Source organism: Nicotiana sylvestris, chromosome 6 (genome assembly GCF_000393655.2).
Source record: "Nicotiana sylvestris chromosome 6, ASM39365v2, whole genome shotgun sequence".
NCBI lineage: Eukaryota > Viridiplantae > Streptophyta > Magnoliopsida > Solanales > Solanaceae > Nicotiana > Nicotiana sylvestris.
In genome coordinates, this window is record NC_091062.1 from 17,308,151 (window position 1) to 17,325,408 (window position 17,258).

The 17,258-nt window shown below is 39.4% G+C and overlaps 2 protein-coding genes and 1 non-coding gene across 3 annotated transcripts; 2 read left to right on the forward strand and 1 right to left on the reverse strand.

The window, feature by feature from the left end:
- Positions 1-217: 217 nt before the first annotated feature.
- Positions 218-324, forward strand: LOC138872327 (small nucleolar RNA R71). The gene has a single exon (XR_011400783.1). It is a non-coding gene; the product is annotated as a small nucleolar RNA R71 (small nucleolar RNA).
- Positions 325-2,078: 1,754 nt separating this feature from the next.
- LOC104226757 (uncharacterized) lies at positions 2,079-3,572 on the reverse strand. Its single transcript, XM_009778817.2, has 2 exons — positions 2,680-3,572; positions 2,079-2,191 (listed from the first exon to the last, which is right to left on the reverse strand). Exons 1-2 carry the CDS (start codon positions 3,453-3,455, stop codon positions 2,173-2,175), a joined length of 795 nt encoding a protein of 264 aa, XP_009777119.2. The 5' UTR covers positions 3,456-3,572; the 3' UTR covers positions 2,079-2,172.
- A 7,838-nt stretch (positions 3,573-11,410) lies between these two features.
- LOC104220629 (heterogeneous nuclear ribonucleoprotein 1-like) lies at positions 11,411-14,651 on the forward strand. Its single transcript, XM_009771527.2, has 6 exons — positions 11,411-11,572; positions 11,694-11,734; positions 12,320-12,483; positions 13,145-13,244; positions 13,368-13,537; positions 13,794-14,651. The coding sequence occupies exons 1-6, from the start codon at positions 11,529-11,531 to the stop codon at positions 14,313-14,315; spliced, it is 1,041 nt and encodes a 346-aa protein (XP_009769829.1). The 5' UTR covers positions 11,411-11,528; the 3' UTR covers positions 14,316-14,651.
- Positions 14,652-17,258: the final 2,607 nt, after the last annotated feature.

Consider the following 17,258-nt stretch of genomic DNA (forward strand, 5'->3'; position numbering starts at 1 on the left):
CATTGAATTGGATGGATCTAAAGGCACTGAGTGCACCACTGGAGTGATTGGTTCATTTCTGGTTATCCATCCCGAATTCTGCGCCATCTTGTCAAGCAGACCATGACCTTCTCTCCATGTTTTACTCAAAAATTCTCCACCGGCTGAAGCATCAACAATGTTCTTCACGCTATTTGACAATCCTATGTAGAACCGCCATCCCAACATCAAATCTGGAATGCCATGGTGCGGACATATGACCAGCATCCCTTTAAAACGCTCTCATGTTTCATGCAATGTTTCCATTGGTCTCTGTTTAAAACTCAAAATATCATCAATCTGTTGCGCGGTTTTGTTGGGGGGGGAGTGGAACTTGTTCACGAATTGCCTGACTAACTCCTCCCAAGTTGTTATGGAATTTATGGGGAGTGAGTTTAACCAGGTCTGAGCAGCTTCTGTCACTGAAAATGGGAATAATAGCAACTTGATTGCTTCTGGAGTTACATTGGGCTGCCTTTGGGTTTTGCAGATTGACAGAAAAAATTTCAAATGTTGTTGAGGATCTTCGACTTGTGACCCCAAAAATAATACCTTATTTTGCAACAAATGCAGCATGTTATTCGTGATTTGGAAGGATTCAGCTTGTATCTGCGGGACTAAAATCGAGGTGGCCATATTTTCAGTTGTGGGTTGTGCCCAGTCATAGAGAGCCGCCTCTGGCACAAGAGGTGCCATTGGCGCTATTGGTACAACTGGGTGTTCTTCGTGATCTCCCATTGCTGTTTCTAATGGGTCAGTTGTTTGTTTTTTCGGTTGGCTCGGTTCAAGGCCTTGAAAAATTTCTCGGGATCTGGTAATGCTTCAAATACTTCACCAGTTCTCGATGAGTTTCTACGCATGCACCTGTGCAACCAAGTCGACAAACGTTAAAAATTTCAATGTAAAAGTTGGGTATAGAGAGAACTAACTACACTAAGAATTTTTGTACTTCTTTCAATCGTAATTGATAATACCGTTAATTTCCCGGCAACGGTGCCAAAATTTGATCACGCTCAACTGTGTCTATTAAAAGACTAAGCGGGCGTTGCAAATATAATTCGGGGTATTATGCCCCGAGTCGAATCCCATAGGGAATTAACGTATCAAGAGAAGCCTTTAAAGTACTAAATTCTTATGAGTCAACCTTCTCAAACTGTGTAAATAACAAGTGGTGTTATGGTCACTACTCCGACTAACAGAATCGATAAAACGAAGATTAACTACTACGCAGTTGTAGATAATTGGAATAAAGGTCTAAGGTAATGGTTTCCCCCGTTGTTGAATTCCTTAGCTGTATGTTTCTTATAGTTATGAATTAGTTGTCTCTATCGATCATGAACTCTCCAGGTATCATAACTCTCTCTCAAGTAAATATGATAATTTACTAGACGCACTCTCTCAAGCTACGCTAGCTAGATTCGAATTACAGTTCACTTAGATCGCACCCGAGGTATCGTTATCTCTACTCCAACCTCTAAACCCTCGGTTATGACTCTCGCCTATACTCCGGGAGTGATGTTGTTCAAACAATTACCTAAATATGCACTCTCTCTCAAGCAGATACATAATAAATAGGAACGGCTAATTGAGGATCCTTTCAACTAACTAAAATCAAAACGTAGTTGAACAAATAGAGATTAACAACCAACTCAAACTATATTAATATAACAACAAGTTCATCCACAACGGGTTCACCCAAAGCCTTAGATTAAAAGAGTTAGCTACTCATAACAGTGATGTTCATCACAATAATTAAATTCATTACAAATCATAAAAACAAAAGGAAGAAGAGAAGAACTTGATGTAGAATACTCCTCCTTGCCTCTTGCCTTTCCTTTTCTTGCTATCAGCTATCAAAAGCTGCCACACACTCCTTGGGCGAGCTTGACCTTCTATAGGTGAAGTGAATTTGCCCCCCAGACTTCCAAATTTACCCCCAGGAATTATTTTCCGGAACTGGGCTAGCGCGGCCGCGCTAATGGCCGCGCTAGTAGCCTTACCATTCTGCCTCGACCATCTGGGCTAGCGCGGTCGCGCTAATGGCCGCGCTAGTCCAGGCCTTCATTTGGTCAATTCTTTTTCTCGTCGTCTCGCTTACTCAGCTCCTAGGAGTCTTTCTTGCTTCAATGCAGCTCCAATCACGTCTTTAAGGCCTTATATAAGCTCCTCATTCCTGCAACACAATTTAGAGCTCATTTTTCATCATTTGATTATATTAGAGCATTGAACATAATCAAGCTGGGGCAAAACAATAGTCAAATGACATAAATCTAACCTAATATCATCTAATGTGAAGCCAAGTTTTAAAGATTAAAAAAGAGAAAAGAATATTTCGCTAAGGGCTTTTGATCAAGGAGAAGAATATCATCTGAACCCAATCCAGGCCAAAGTATTCACCTCGATTTCAGCCGAAAGATCTATGCTTACTTGATTTATGAAGATATGCAGCGTTTCTAGCAAGTGTTACTTAACATTGTGTGCACTAAAGTTCAAATCAACATTATTTTACACATAAATTAACAGAATTGGTAAGAATTTTCTGATTTTAATTGGTTAATCTGGTTCAAAAAAAAAGAAAAAATAGCAGATGTTACAACTCAAAATCAAGTCTTTATTCATCAAGATTCAGTACCAATATTATATAGGTACTTAGTTTCTCACTTCTCATTTATCACAGTAAGTGTTGGCTGCCATGTTAATACATTCCTAGTCCTTTCCCCATGATCTTCCTCTCTATTTTCCTTGCTCTCCAATGAAACTGAACAAGAATCTTGCTTACAATCAATCCCAAAAAACCTAACACGACGATTTAGCGCCTTAGTTTTATCACCAGATGACTTGGTTTTGATAATACTATGTTGTGCCTTAGTTGAATCTTGTGCAGATTGTGAAATAAAAGAAAGGTTGTTGGTATTGATAATCCCACTATATTTCTTGATTCTTCGCCTTAGTTTTTTTAAGGTACGTTGTGGGACAACATAGTATTTTTGGCCAGGGATGAGGATTTCATCTTTGTGGACTACTGAATCCCATGGCTTTCTGAAAACATCAGGTCTGGCTAGAATGAAAGAAGGGTATTTTTCAAGAATCCTAGCTGCTGGAGTTGCCATGTAGTAATATTCAACAATCCCACCTGCATGTATGATTTTCAAGACAGATGATAGGATCTTCGACCGTTCCAGCACGGAGAACGAGACGGATTCAGGCGGATCATGGCGGCCGAGAGGAGGATTAGGCCGTTCCAGCACGGAGAACGTGGCGGACTTACAGGGACCATGGCAGCCGAGAGGAGGATTAGACAGTTCCAGCACGGAGAACGAGATGGATTTAGACGGATCATGGCGGCGGAGAGAAGGATTAGACCGTTTTAGCACAGAGAACGAGGCGGACTTAGGGGGACTATGGTGGTTGAAAGGAGGATTAGACCGTTCCGGCATGGAGAACGAGGTGAATTTAGACGGACCATGACGACCGAGAGAAAGATTAGACCGTTCTAGCTCGGAGAATAAGGCGGACTTAGGCCGACCAGGGTGGCCGAGGGAAGGATCAATTCTCCTCTCGGCCACCGTGTTCTGTTTTTTGATACCAAAGAGTTTGTTTAACATTGACTTTAGGGGAGGATTGAATTCTATGAATTCCAACACCTTTGAGACATTAGAATATGAGATTAAATGGTCCTTATGGTTTGAATTATTAAAGGTTCGATGACTTCAAGGAAAATTATATGCGTATATGTTTGTATTTTCCTAATAAGGTGCCGGATCTAATAAAGAATATTGAAATATTCTTAAGATGAAACCTAGAATTTGGCACCTAAGGCAGGCAATAGTTTGTTGTTTTGCAGTTGTGTGGATGTCAAGCATATGACATCCAAGTATAGCAAAAGTGTGTTTTTACCTTCCCAAAATAATAAAGGGCACAAAGGTGCACAAAACATCTCGCGTTCACGTAGAGTTCGGGAAAAGACCGCATCCTAACGGGTGATGTAGGCAGTCTATCCTGATGCAAGCATCAGTGGCTTATTCCACGGCTCGAACTCATGACTTATAGGTCACACGGAGACAATTTAACCGGTGCTCCAAGGCTCCCCTCCATCTTCCCAAAATAGTGACTTTCCTAAAAATTAGACCAACTACTCCTTACCTCTATTTCTTTATTGTACTTCTCTTCTACTAATAAGAGTTATTTCTTGAAAATGTGTTTTTGTAGGCAGTTTTGGTCTATTGATCTTTCCTCACGGTGCAATATTAGCATCGAGCAAACTAATTTGCGTGCACTAGCGACCATTTTAATGGGTACTTGCTACCTCCCATTACTGAGTCCCGCCAAAGCTTAGGTAAATAGGAACAAATTATATTAATCATTTACTCCTATTATTTGTCTTCGGGATTTGAATCTTGATCTTCAAGGTTTGAACCCACTTTATTGACCACTAGGTCACATCCTTGAGTTCAAATAATTCAATGTTGTTCAAACCAATAATTTTTTTGGGTATAGTTCATACCCTTGATCTTTGTTTTCCATTTACATTTTTGATAACGTAATATAAACTAACAAGTAACGATGGTAAAAAAAATTGGACTAATTGAACGTCACACTTTGCTTTTACCGTGCACCAATTACAACAGTAAAAAATACAGTACAACCATTGTAAATGTCAAATTTACTTCCCCTGGAGACCTCAACAGCACAAAAGCAAGATGTATGAAAATCCCCTGGAGACCTCATTGCTTGGAATTGTCCTAAAACCTACAAAAGGGAGAACATATAAGGAATTACTTAAGACTGGAAAAAATCTAGAGGCTCAAGGTTGTTCTAATAATGCTGAAAACTATCAAAAGTGCTAGCAAGTTGCAAAGGAAAACTGCGGGTTCGGCAGAATATATAGCTTTGGTATGAACTTTGTATTTGTCTTGAGAAATCTTTTGAATTATGTATAAATTATTAATTTAGAACCTAATAACTTAAAGAACTTGAATTTCGAATCCATAAGCTTCAAATCCTAATTCCGCCTCTGTTGTTGGCCCTACCATATCAACTGATATGACATATAAGTGATGGAATAGTTAAGGTGTGCACGAGCTAGCATGAACATCAAGACTATAAAAAAATCAATAAAATAGGAGGATAAACATATACTACAGAGAGAAGTTAGGAAATCAATAAGTTCATGGCCTCCATGAAAATGCAATCTTAGATACCGAAACTTAGATGCCTATATGAAAGTGGACATATCATTCTCAAATAAGAGATAGAAATATCAGCTCACTCTCAACTAAGATATAGAAATAAAAAAGATATCTCTTTATTCAAAAAATGTATAATTCCTCTCTACTAGATTGCAAAAAACTTTAGCTTTATTTGCAGACTAGGATCGCCCATGCCAGCACGGGCCCAATATTTACTAGTGTTATAAGAATATAATTGATGTTATGAGAAGATAATTGAATATAAACAGTAAGATAACACACATATTTCATCTTGTTTAAGAGTTAAATAGATTCAACTTTCGCTGATTAAAAGTCGAATAACTACTGCATGTTACTTGGAACAAAAAGTTGTATATTTATAGTTGTATTGTTCACATACATATTATATTTACATAGCAAAAGAAGCTGATACACACAAATGTGCCGGCAAGCACCATTTTTGCTATGGTTGACGATACCTGTAAAAATTATTAATTAGCATCGTCTGGTTCTTTTAAAATAAGAAAAACGTGTATATTAAAATAGTAGAGAAAGAGTAGTAGCAACAGAGTTGGGCTAATTGGTTGCAATTGACACACTCTTATAGCGAATTGTCTATCGCGTGCATCCTTATTTTTCCTTCAGTATAGCTTTCAGAAAAGGCAGCAATTTCAAATTTGGTATGCTTCAAAAAAGTTCCTGAATTGTATGAATACACAAATACTCCTCATAGCTGCATATGAATAGGAATTGATTGTTAAAGTGGTCCGAAAATAATAGTAGGAAAAAATAATTTTTTTGGTGAAGACTGTCTGCTTCAAAACACTACCATATACGTATAAAAGGGTTGTGAGAGCACACCCAAATTACATGCTAGGTCAGATAAACTTTTGGAAGATAACAATTTTCATTTTCAAATCACACACACGTATTGTTACGCGGCGCTTTCCTGAGATTCCTTGGAAGGGCGACGTAAGGCTAAACAACTGATGTCAGTGCAGTTGTTGTCCGCCAACTGAGGTCCCCTCCGTACGCTAGACTAGATTGTCAGTGTCGTACGGAAAAACCAATGTCAAGAGCAATTGAGAGAACATGAATGAGAATTGAGAATGAAAGAAAGCTTGATTGCATTAATGAAAGCTATTACAGAAAGGCAACGCGGTGTCGAGGGGGAGAGACACCAGTACAGAGAATTGTTTGCTTGCTAGAAAGTTTGATTGCTTGATCCCCCCTAATAATGCTTAAAAAAAATAATCCAAAGCTACAAGACTAGACTTGATTAAGCTAGAGAAACATAATGGAAGTACATGGAATAAAACTACTCTATATTTACAATGAAAAAGACTTAGTTTGCTATAAGGCAGAAAACAGGTCCGTTGTCAGCAGCATTGTCTTTGGCATCAGGGTCTGCGCGCGCGGCGTTGTCTGCGCGCGCGGCGTTGTCTGCGCGCGCGGCGCTGTTGGCATCTGCCTACGGTTGGGCGCTGGCGAGGGATATCGGTGGGGCGACAGAGGCACATGCGCGCTTGTCACTTGGCGCGGCCAAGACCACGGGGCCGTCCGTGGCGCTAGGCGTTGGAAGGCTTGCTAGGACGCCACGGGGCGCGCCCAAGGGGTCATGGGGCACGACTGGAAAGCCGCCCATGACATTCTCCCCCACCTGAGTTGGCGACGTCCTCGGCGCCTTACTTGCAAGATAATCTTCAATTAGGCTCTTGTAGGCTTTGAGGTTTGTTCCCCTCTCCTAAGTGTTCTCCTCTGCATCACAGCCCTGCCATTTCACCAAGAACTCTTGGTGATCTTTCCTTGAGGCATGAATCACTCTATCACCAAGGATAGCTTCAACACACCTTTTTCCGGTTGAATTGGGCCCTCGAATACTGGGTATTGTGAGCTGGCTCCTTGAAGGATCCTCCGTGTCTTCCCGAAAAGGTTTCAGGAGGCTGACATGGAAGACAGGATAAATTTTCCACCAAGCTGGGGTATCCACCCGGTATGCAACTTTCCCAATACGCCTTTCAATGGACAAGGGTCCAATGTATTTTTGCAATAAGCGAGGGTCATGGACCCCCGCAAATAAGTAACGCTTTGGAATTTTGACCATCACTTTGTCTCCTACTTGGTATTCAACAAAGCGACGATTCTGATCAGCATGCCTCTTCATCCGCTTTTGAGCCTTGACAAGATAGCTCCGCACTATCTCCAAATTTTGCTTCCACTCTTTAGAGAAGCTAGCAGCTCGAGGAGATTTAGACATATTTGGTGCATTGACTGTGTGTGGGAGTAGCGGTTGCTGTCCGGTAACAATTTCAAAAGCGCTTTTGTTTGTACTAGAGCTCTTTTGTGAATTGAAACACAGTTGAGCAGCATCCAGAAGCTTCACCCAATTCTTCTGCGATCCGGTTACAAAATGACGCAAATATTCCTCCAACATACCATTGAACCGCTCCGTCTGGCCATCAGATTGCGGATGAAAACTTGAGCTGTGATTCAGCTTCGACCCAAGACACTTAAAGAGTTGGGTCCAAAAGTTGCTAGTGAAGCGTGAGTCACGATCACTAACAATATCTTTGGGTAGGCCCCAATATTTGACGACATGAGAGAAGAAGAGTCGAGCTGTATCTTCTGCTGATATATATTGTGGGGCAGCAATAAAGGTAGCATATTTGGAAAACCGATCTACCACAACCAAGATAGTTGTTAGATCTCCGACCTTGGGCAATCCGGTGATGAAATCCAGGGAAACACTTTCCCAAGGTCTCTTTGGGACAGCTAGTGGTTCCAAGAGTCCCGCCTGTGTTAAGCGGTCTGACTTGTCCTTCTGGCATACTAGACAAGTCTTCACATACTGAGCAACGTCATCGGCCATTTGAGGCCAATAATATGCACGGCGGAGTAACGCCATGGTGCGTTCTTCACCGGGATGGCTGGCCCACAGAGTATCATGACATCCGCCAGAAGAGTCCTTCGTAGGTCTCCTCCTTTAGGAACATAAAGTCGGTTCCCTTTCACTTTCAGAAAACCATCTTCCATGTAGAACTGGCGAGTCTTGCCCTGTCCTACCAAATCAACCAAATACTGTGCAGCAGGGTCTTTGATGGAGGTGGCTACTTCGCTCCCCCTTAGGGTGGTGAGCAAGCACACCGATGCTAGATCATCTCTCCGACTGAGTGCATCAGCAACATGATTGGTCTTCCCACTTCGGTACTCCAGGTTGAAGTGGAATTCAGCTAGGAGTTCCTGCCACCTGGCCTGTCGACTATTCAACTTCGGTTGGGTCATGAAATGGCTAACAACTGTGTTGTCTGTCTTGACCACGAACGGGGTTCCCAGCAGATAGTGCCTCCAGAGGCGCAAACAGTGGACGACGGCCAATAATTCTTTCTCATGGGCGGCATAGCGCCGCTCTGCATCTTTTAGCTTCCGACTCTCATACGCTACAGGATGCCCTTCTTGTAGCAGGACTCCACCGAGGGCATAGTCAGATGCATCTGTTTGTACTTCGAATGGCTTGGCCAAATCAGGAAGGGCCAAGACGGGGCTACTAGACATAGCCGCTTTCAATGCGTTGAAGGCCTCCGCTCGCTTGGGTCCCCATTCCTAAGGCGTGACCTTCTTGAGGAGTTCTGTCAATGGTACTGCAATGAGGGAGTAGTCTTTCACGAATCGTCGATAGAAATTGCATAGACCAAGGAACGCCCTCAAGGCGTGGATATCCTTGGGCGGCGGCCAATCTGTGATTGCCTGAATCTTTTGCTGGTCCATCTTGATCCGCCCTTCCTCGATGACATGTCCAAGGAAGTCAATTTGCTTTTGAGCAAAGGAGCACTTAGATAGTTTCGCATATAGTTTCGCAAAGGAGCACTCAGTGCCGTACGGGAAAACCAATGTCAAGAGCAATTGAGAGAACATGAATGAGAATTGAGAATGAAAGAAAGCTTGATTGCATTAATGAAAGCTATTACAAAAAGGCAACGCGGTGTCGAGGGGGAGAGACACCAGTACAGAGAATTGTTTGTTTGCTAGAAAGTTTGATTGCTTGATCCTCCCTAATAATGCTTAAAAAAATAATCCAAAGCTACAAGACTAGACTTGATTAAGCTAGAGAAACATAATGGAAGTACATGGAATAAAACTACTCTATATGTACAATGAAAAAGACTTAGTTTGCTATAAGGCAGAAAACAGGTCCGTTGTCAGCAGCATTGTCTTTGGCATCAGGGTCTGCGCGCGCGTCGCTGTTGGCATCTGCCTGCGGTTGGGCGCTGGCGAGGGATATCGGTGAGGCGACAGAGGCACATGCGCGCTTGTCACTTGGCGCGGCCAAGACCACGGGGCCGTCCGTGGCGCTAGGCGTTGGAAGGCTTGCTAGGACGCCACAGGGCGCGCCCAAGGGGTCATGGGGCACGGCTGGAAAGCCGCCCATGACAGTATACATGCAGATACATGTGATACAAGTTTGAGACAAATATGATACATATGTGATACACCGATTATTTTTTCATGTTTTTTCCTACTTCGGATTTTCAATTCAAACCGCATCAAAACTTTGACAAATCATCCCAAAACTGAGATTCAAACTCCTTAAGATGTACTCAATTTATTCTAATAACATCAAAGCAAAAATTTAACCTTGTCTTAGCTACAAATAGCTAATTGGTAACATTTGGTTAATATTAGTAATATTTAATGAATTGATCAATTTTTATAATAAACTATTTATAAATGGATATAACCGGTAGTTTTCTTATTTTTTTTAAAAAAAATCAACACTTTCAGTTTCCTACAAAAATGGGGGATGTGCACAAATGGCCGTTTTTAGGACCACGATTCAAAAAATACTTAGAATATTATAAAATATTTAAAGTTCAGCTACTTTAAACCTAGGGATTGAATTGTTAATTGGGTCCTGAAGTTTCAAATTTTAGGCGTTGAGTCTGAATTTTGAACTTTGAATGGCAGTTTCAGACATCGGGCTGAAGGTTGAAACTTCCGCTTAAAAGTCCTAAAGTTGAAAATGGGTTAACCCTAACTTCTGACGTGAACTTGCAAACCTTAACCTGCATATTACTTTAAAAGCTTGCTCCTTACAGTGTTCACATACCAAATCATGAGTAGCTCAGATTTAGCGGGTTTGAAGTTAAAAAATTTGTATCTGTAACTGCAAACTTAAAATCCACGTAAGACTGTTTTAGTCTGAAGTGGGACTAACTTTTGCATGCACTTAATTTTTTTTAGTCTAATGCAAATTTGCACTTAAGATGCACTTAAGACTTAATTGATCTGAGTACAACTAATTTTTTTATGCACTTAAAACTTTTCAGTCTGATGTATAAATTGTGCAAATGAGCTCAAATTTGAAAGATAACTATTAAATATCATAAAGAACAAATTCCAATCAATTTATCAAAACAACAACAAATCTAACAAACTCATTTTGCAACTAAGAGAAAGAAGAAGAAACCCTAAGCAGTAGCAAAGAGATGAGTGTCACAACAGCTCACTACTATAAATCCATAAATCACCTTAAAACTTGCTTACAAATAGGGCGCCCCGTGAAAGTGGATACAAATAGGTACTAGTTTAACTTTTTATTAGAAGTGGATACAGCTTAAATGGAGCAACCAAATAGGTCGTCCCGTAAAATTTTTAGGAAAAATAATATTGCATAGCGACTCTCAAAATAATAGTCGAAAAAGTATATATATTACAGTCAAACCTCTCTATAACAATATCCCTATATAACAATGTTTCACTATAAAAGCCAAGCTTTTACTGAACCAATTTTCATGTTACATTGTAATATATCTTCTATATAACAACACTTCGCTATAACATCCAAAAATATTCGGAACAAACAAGGCTGTTATAGAGAGGTCTGACCATATATGCAAAGGTGAAGATGGATTTACATCTCAGAGAAATTTGTTTTTTTTCCTGTATGTTATATCCAAAAAATATATAAATTTTATATATTTTATTGATCAATGAGATGTAAATAATTTCGGCCGCGGGATAGAAGTGATGTTTGCCCAAATTTTTACACCGACTTTTAATCTAAAGCCCAAATAAAACTTTAGGACCAAGCAATCAGGCCCATACATTTTCAAAACCGACTTGAAAACCTTGTGTACTTTGCTCCAAAACTAAAGAGGAAAGCGTAGACTATCCGCACTTCTGTCTATATATAAAACCACCACAAAATCTATTCTCTCTCTCCTTTTTGTGGTTTGTGTTTCGACCAACTCATTCGCAAACCCTAGCTCTCTTTCCAACTTTCTCTGAGATCTAATTGCTTAACAAATCCAAAATCTTTTAACAATGGGTTCACGAAAGAGCGACTTCGGCGATGGAGCTAGCCCCGGGTATTGTCTCCATATCTATTTTAGGGTTTTGCTGCTCTTTAAAAAGTTAATTGTCCATATGAATTCTTATGGGTATTAATTAGTTTTTGTTGTTGTTGTTCTACTGTCTGTATGTAAACAGAAAAATCTTCATTGGAGGTCTAGCGAAAGAGACTACTTTAGGTTAGTTTTTCATCTGCTACTTATTTATGTATTTAATTTAGTTCATTGTTGGCGATGAGCTGAAATTTGTGTATTACTCCCTCCATTTCAATTTATGTGAATCTATTTGATTGGACATGAAGTTTAAGAAAAAAAGATGCTAAGACCTTTTAACTTGTGGTGTAAAATGAAACACATATATTTTGTGTGGCTATAAATCATTATAAAGGTAAATTGTTTCCAAATATAGAAAGTAGTCATTCTGTTTGGCACGGACAAACAAGAAAATAGATTCACATAAATTGAAAGTATAATTTATATACACCATTACTGGAAAAGAATATTACAAGTGAGTCTCCTGGGATTTGTAATTTGAAAATAAGACATGTTACCTTTACAACATGTAAAGGTTACCTGATGATGTAAAAATTGCTTACACTAAATATGCTTACAGTGACGGTGTATATAACCTAAACTCTTAAACTGTTACCTTATAAAAAAAAGTATAACCTAAACTCTTATTTATTGTTTCTTGCTGGTAGGGTAATTCTAAGTTTCTAACTCTTCATCTCTAATTTTGGGATGATTTTGTTTGGGGTTTTGTAGAACAATTTGTGAAGTACTTTGAGAAGTATGGGGAAATAATAGACTCGGTGATTATGAAGGACAGGCATACTGGTAGACCTAGAGGTTTTGGGTTCATAACTTACTCTGATCCCACTGTCGTTGACAATGTTATTGCTGAAACCCATATTATCAATGACAAACAAGTGAGTTCTTTAGCTTCCCTTTTTCGATTTCATCTATAAATCCTTCTCAATAAGTGGCATGTTTATGTATAATCCTTCCCTGTTGCTTTTCTAGGAGTATTTTTACGTTATCAATGATTTATATATAACTTTTAATATGCCTTATTCTTCACTTTTATTTTTATTTGGTGTGATGATGACATGACTTTAACCTTAAATGGATAAACATGGGCAATAAGGATTCATATAACCGACCCAAGCTTGTTGGGACTAAGCATAGTCGTTATACAATCAAATAGGATTGGAGAGAAAGGACAACTACAATTTTTATTTATGAATGCCATGAGAAGTTCTCCTTTTTGTGTTCGTTCCTAACAAACCATCTGTTTATAGCATAATAGCAAGTCATGAATTCTTTTTGAGATTATGAGCTTGGTTGGTATTGTAAATTTGTAACCAAAGTTCATAGTATTCCTGATGTTGTGTGATTTCTAGTAGAAACCATATTCTCCACATATAGTTTTTTGCTTGGTCGTATATTTGTAACTAAAGTTATAGTATTCATGGTATTGTAAGAATTTCTAGTAGAAACCATATTCTCAAAGCATTGTTTTTTAGTATAAACGTGATGAATGGTGGCAAGCATTTTGGCTTTGAGACTTATGAGATTACTCTTGGTAAGGTTGAGATTAAAAGAACCATTCCGAAAGGATCTGCTGAATCGAAGGACTTCAAGACTAAGAAGATTTTTGTTGGTGGCATTCCTACTTCTATGAATGAAGGTGACAAATGACGTAGCTTTCTTTTTATCAACTGTTTTAAACTCGATGTGCTTTATCATACAGTTGTGCTGAATTTTTCAGTTTCTCAAGTATTTAATTGTTCCTTTTTCTCTTCGTGGTTAGACGAATTCAAGGGCTTCTTCTCCAAGTATGGGAAGGTGGTTGATTGCGAGATCATAAGGGACCATGTGTCTAAGCGGTCTCGAGGGTTTGGATTTATCGTGTTCGACAATGAGCAAGTAGTTGATAATGTGCTGTCCGAGGGAAATATGATTGATATGTTGGGTACCCAGGTTAGTTTTGTCCAATGGTTGTCCAAGATGTCAGGTGTACTGGGATGTAACTATCTTTCAAATAGTGAATGGCCAAGATTTCTCTTTGGTTTTATGCTGCACATTTCAGTATTATTTCTTCAGATTTTCACACCATGTCTCTCATGTGTGGTAGTTTAAAGTTTGTAGGATTCATTTAGTGTGTATATTTCAGGGCTTAGCTGTGTCAGGCTACTGCATAGGTGATTTTCTAGGTTAACTTGCTTCTTTATTGTAGGTTGAGATCAAGAAGGCAGAACCTAAGAAACCCTCAAACCCAGCATCATCTGGTCATGGCTATGGTAGTGAGTCTAGGGGACGTGGATACAGTGATAGTTATGGAGGCTTTGGCAATTCATACAGCAGTTTTGGCAGTGGCGGTTTTGGCCCTGCTTCTTATAGGTCTTCTGGAGGTATGGGTGGTAGGTTTGGTGACTATGGATATGGTGGTGGTGAATATGGTGGTAGATATGGAGACTTTGGCGGTGGTGAATTTGGTGGTTACCGTGGAGATCCCTCACTCGGCTATTCTAGTCGCTATGGCTCTTATGCTGGTGGGTTTGGTGGAGGTGCTGGTGGATATGGTGGCAGTGGACTAATGGCATATGGCCGTGGAGCTAGTTATGGGGGTTATGGTGGGGCTGGCTCGGGTGCTGGTTATGATTCTGGCCCTGGCGCTGGTTATGGTGGACCAGGAGGTTTATACGGAAGTAGGGCAGGCTATAGTGGCAGCGGCCGTTACCATCCCTATGCCAGGTAGATTATCTTAAGCATTTCCTAGGAGTTGCATTCAGGCTCTTGGTAATGATCTTTGGCTCAGAGTTGAGTAGATATGGGATCGCTAGCAAGCAGACAACATCTAGAAGATTGGCAGAACCCTAGTTTGTTCCTACTTACTATTGTGGGACCTGAGACCCATAGTTAAATCTCATGATTTGTCTTAGTTTAGAGATTTTCTTCTTTATGAACTATGAATTAGCTAGAACCTTCTCTTTTGGAGTTCTTTTATGTATCTTTTGTAAGTTTGGTTTCTTTAGATGTTTGTTACTCAGGCTCGTATTTTTATTTAGTGAGTTCATCTTTCTGGTCTTGACAAGGTAGACTCTGAGCTTTTTGACTTCCTATAGATCTATATGTTGCTGTAGCCTAGAACTGTTCTTCCTTCGACCACTTACAGCTAACTTGGCTTGGTAATTCACTTAGGCATCTGTTTTTTGCTCCCTAGAGATCTAGTGCTTGCTGCCTAGAACTAATCTGGTATCTATTTCAAGTTATCTTATAGATCCTGAGCTTTTTGGCTTCCTAGATTTCTGTGGTGCTCTGGCTAGAATTAATCTTCAACGAATTATATTTGACTTGTTTTGGTTATAGCTGGCATGTATCTCGAGTTTACATGCCATCTGCCCAGTTAACTGTTTCAGGTAGTGTGCCTAGCAGGATCTCTTAGCCAACATCTGAATAATGTTGTTAACACACACTTCTTTTGAAGGCTTGAAGGTGGATTGTCCCCCTCCCCCCTCCCCCAAGCCCTTTAACTTTCTAGTTTTTGATAGATTTGCATGCAAGTTTATGGTGCCTTAAGTTTTTTGAAGACTAGTAGTTGTGGCACTAAAATAGCTTCTCTTTTTCTGCGGTGGGCTAGATGTGATGAAAAATCATTTTTACTTGTCAGGTGTAATTATGTGAACTTAGTTGGCTTGTAAGCTGTACAATATGAAATACAGATCTTAGTTTTTAATGGTGATGGCTTGCCATCTCCGAATGTTATCTCTTGTTTTAATTTGGTGGATTGCAAATATGATCTTATTACAGCTTTTGACTAACAACTATGGTCTATCATCTATGAACCTCGAACGCTATTTCCATGGAAACCCGTGTTTCTGTTTGGGTGCTCTGCTCTCTTCATTTCACATTTCCCCCAGGTAAATGAAAAGTTGGAAGAGACTTGAGATGAGACATTTGATGACTTGACTGTTTTTTCTTTGTTTGATCGATGTTTCTTGTGGTCTCATTGGATTCTCTTAGCCAGTAGGATTTTTCAAAAGCTTAGTGTCGGGCTTGAAGAAACAGAAGTTCCCTTCACCCTCCAATTTCTGAAGTATGTGGTTAATTAACGCTATTGAGTTTGACTGTCTTTGGTTTAGATGCTGCAGTTCAGAAATTGATGTTGCAAGGATAATACTCATTGTAACGTGGATGTTGGTTTTCTTTTTTACGCCAGCATACTTTCTGCTTCCTGTTCAACTAATTAGGGTGATATATAACTAAAGGATTGTTGAATGAGTTGGATAAAGGGAACATGTGTCATAAATCATCATGGTGCTATCTGGGTTATTATGGTGCCAGCATTTCCGACTAATGCATGTATCAGGTAATTTCTAACATCAACTGTTGGGCAGTCGAAAGCGGTTGCCGGAAATTTATCCTTTTAGTTTGTGGGAGAGAAATCAAGGTTAGAAAAATGAGCAAGCATAATACCCATCGGTACCGTGATTTCAACTAAATCACAATTTCGTTACTAATGATCGCATTACGGTGTTAGCAGCGTCGAGCACTAATAAAGGAAATTTTTTAGTATTACGGTTAGGGCTGTGCATGGATCGGATCGGATTTAGCATAGCATATTTCGGATTTCGGATTCCAAAAATTGCAATCCGAATCCGATCCGAATTATATTGGATTGGATCGGATTTTTAAATTTCGGATCGGATTGTACGTATTATTAAGGAGTGTGTATAATTGTATATGGATAATGGATGTTACATAATACAATAGCATTTAAAAGAACAAAAATAGCAAACAAAAGACTATAAATTACAGTACCTCAAGATTTTACTTTTGGCTTCATTCCAATTAATAAATATGTTACTAATGTCTAATAGTATAGTATTGTAAGTGGTTAAAGCTGACAGTCTCATTGTACTTGCAACCCATAAAGGTACATAATATTGCACAAATTCATTTCCCAGTTGAAGCATAGCTAACAATTACAAGAGCAGAAGCATAACACAACTACATAAGTCCCTGCAATAACTGATTAAGTGTGGTACTTTGCAAAAGCATAGCAAAAGAATTTCAAGTTCTACTGATCATTCTCATTCAATCCAGATTCTTTTACGAACCAAAATGGAAGAAACACAAGAGCAGAAGCATAGCTAACAGTTCAAGAGAAGGTAATAATTCAACAGTTCAACATGTCCATAAACAAAACACAATCTTCAGAATAAAACAAAATTAACTAAACTCCCAAATAGTTGTTTAATCACTAATGAACTGAAATCCTCAACCAGAATTCCTTAATGCAGCAACCTTAAGTTCTGGCACATCTGGCACACTGAAAGTCTGGAACTGAAATCCTCAACCTGACACACTTTCAAGTTCTGCAATACTACACTTGTCAAAAATGAGAGAATCAGTAAATGTGTATCATGTCAAGTTGGGCAGCCTGTGCAGCAGCCTAATGCAGCAGCTTGACTGCTTGGTGGTAGAACAAAACAATCCAACAGAGAAGGCTTAATGCAGCAGTTTGGTTCAATTTATTAGAAGGCTTAAGAAAACTTTTAACATGCCACGAACTCGTACCTTTTATATGTCGACGATGCAAGGCTCTCTTCCGGTATTAATCAAGTCTGTAGAATAAGATAGTAATAGAATAAATTAGTTTAAAAATAATCTAAAGAAACATAACATAAGTATACATTAA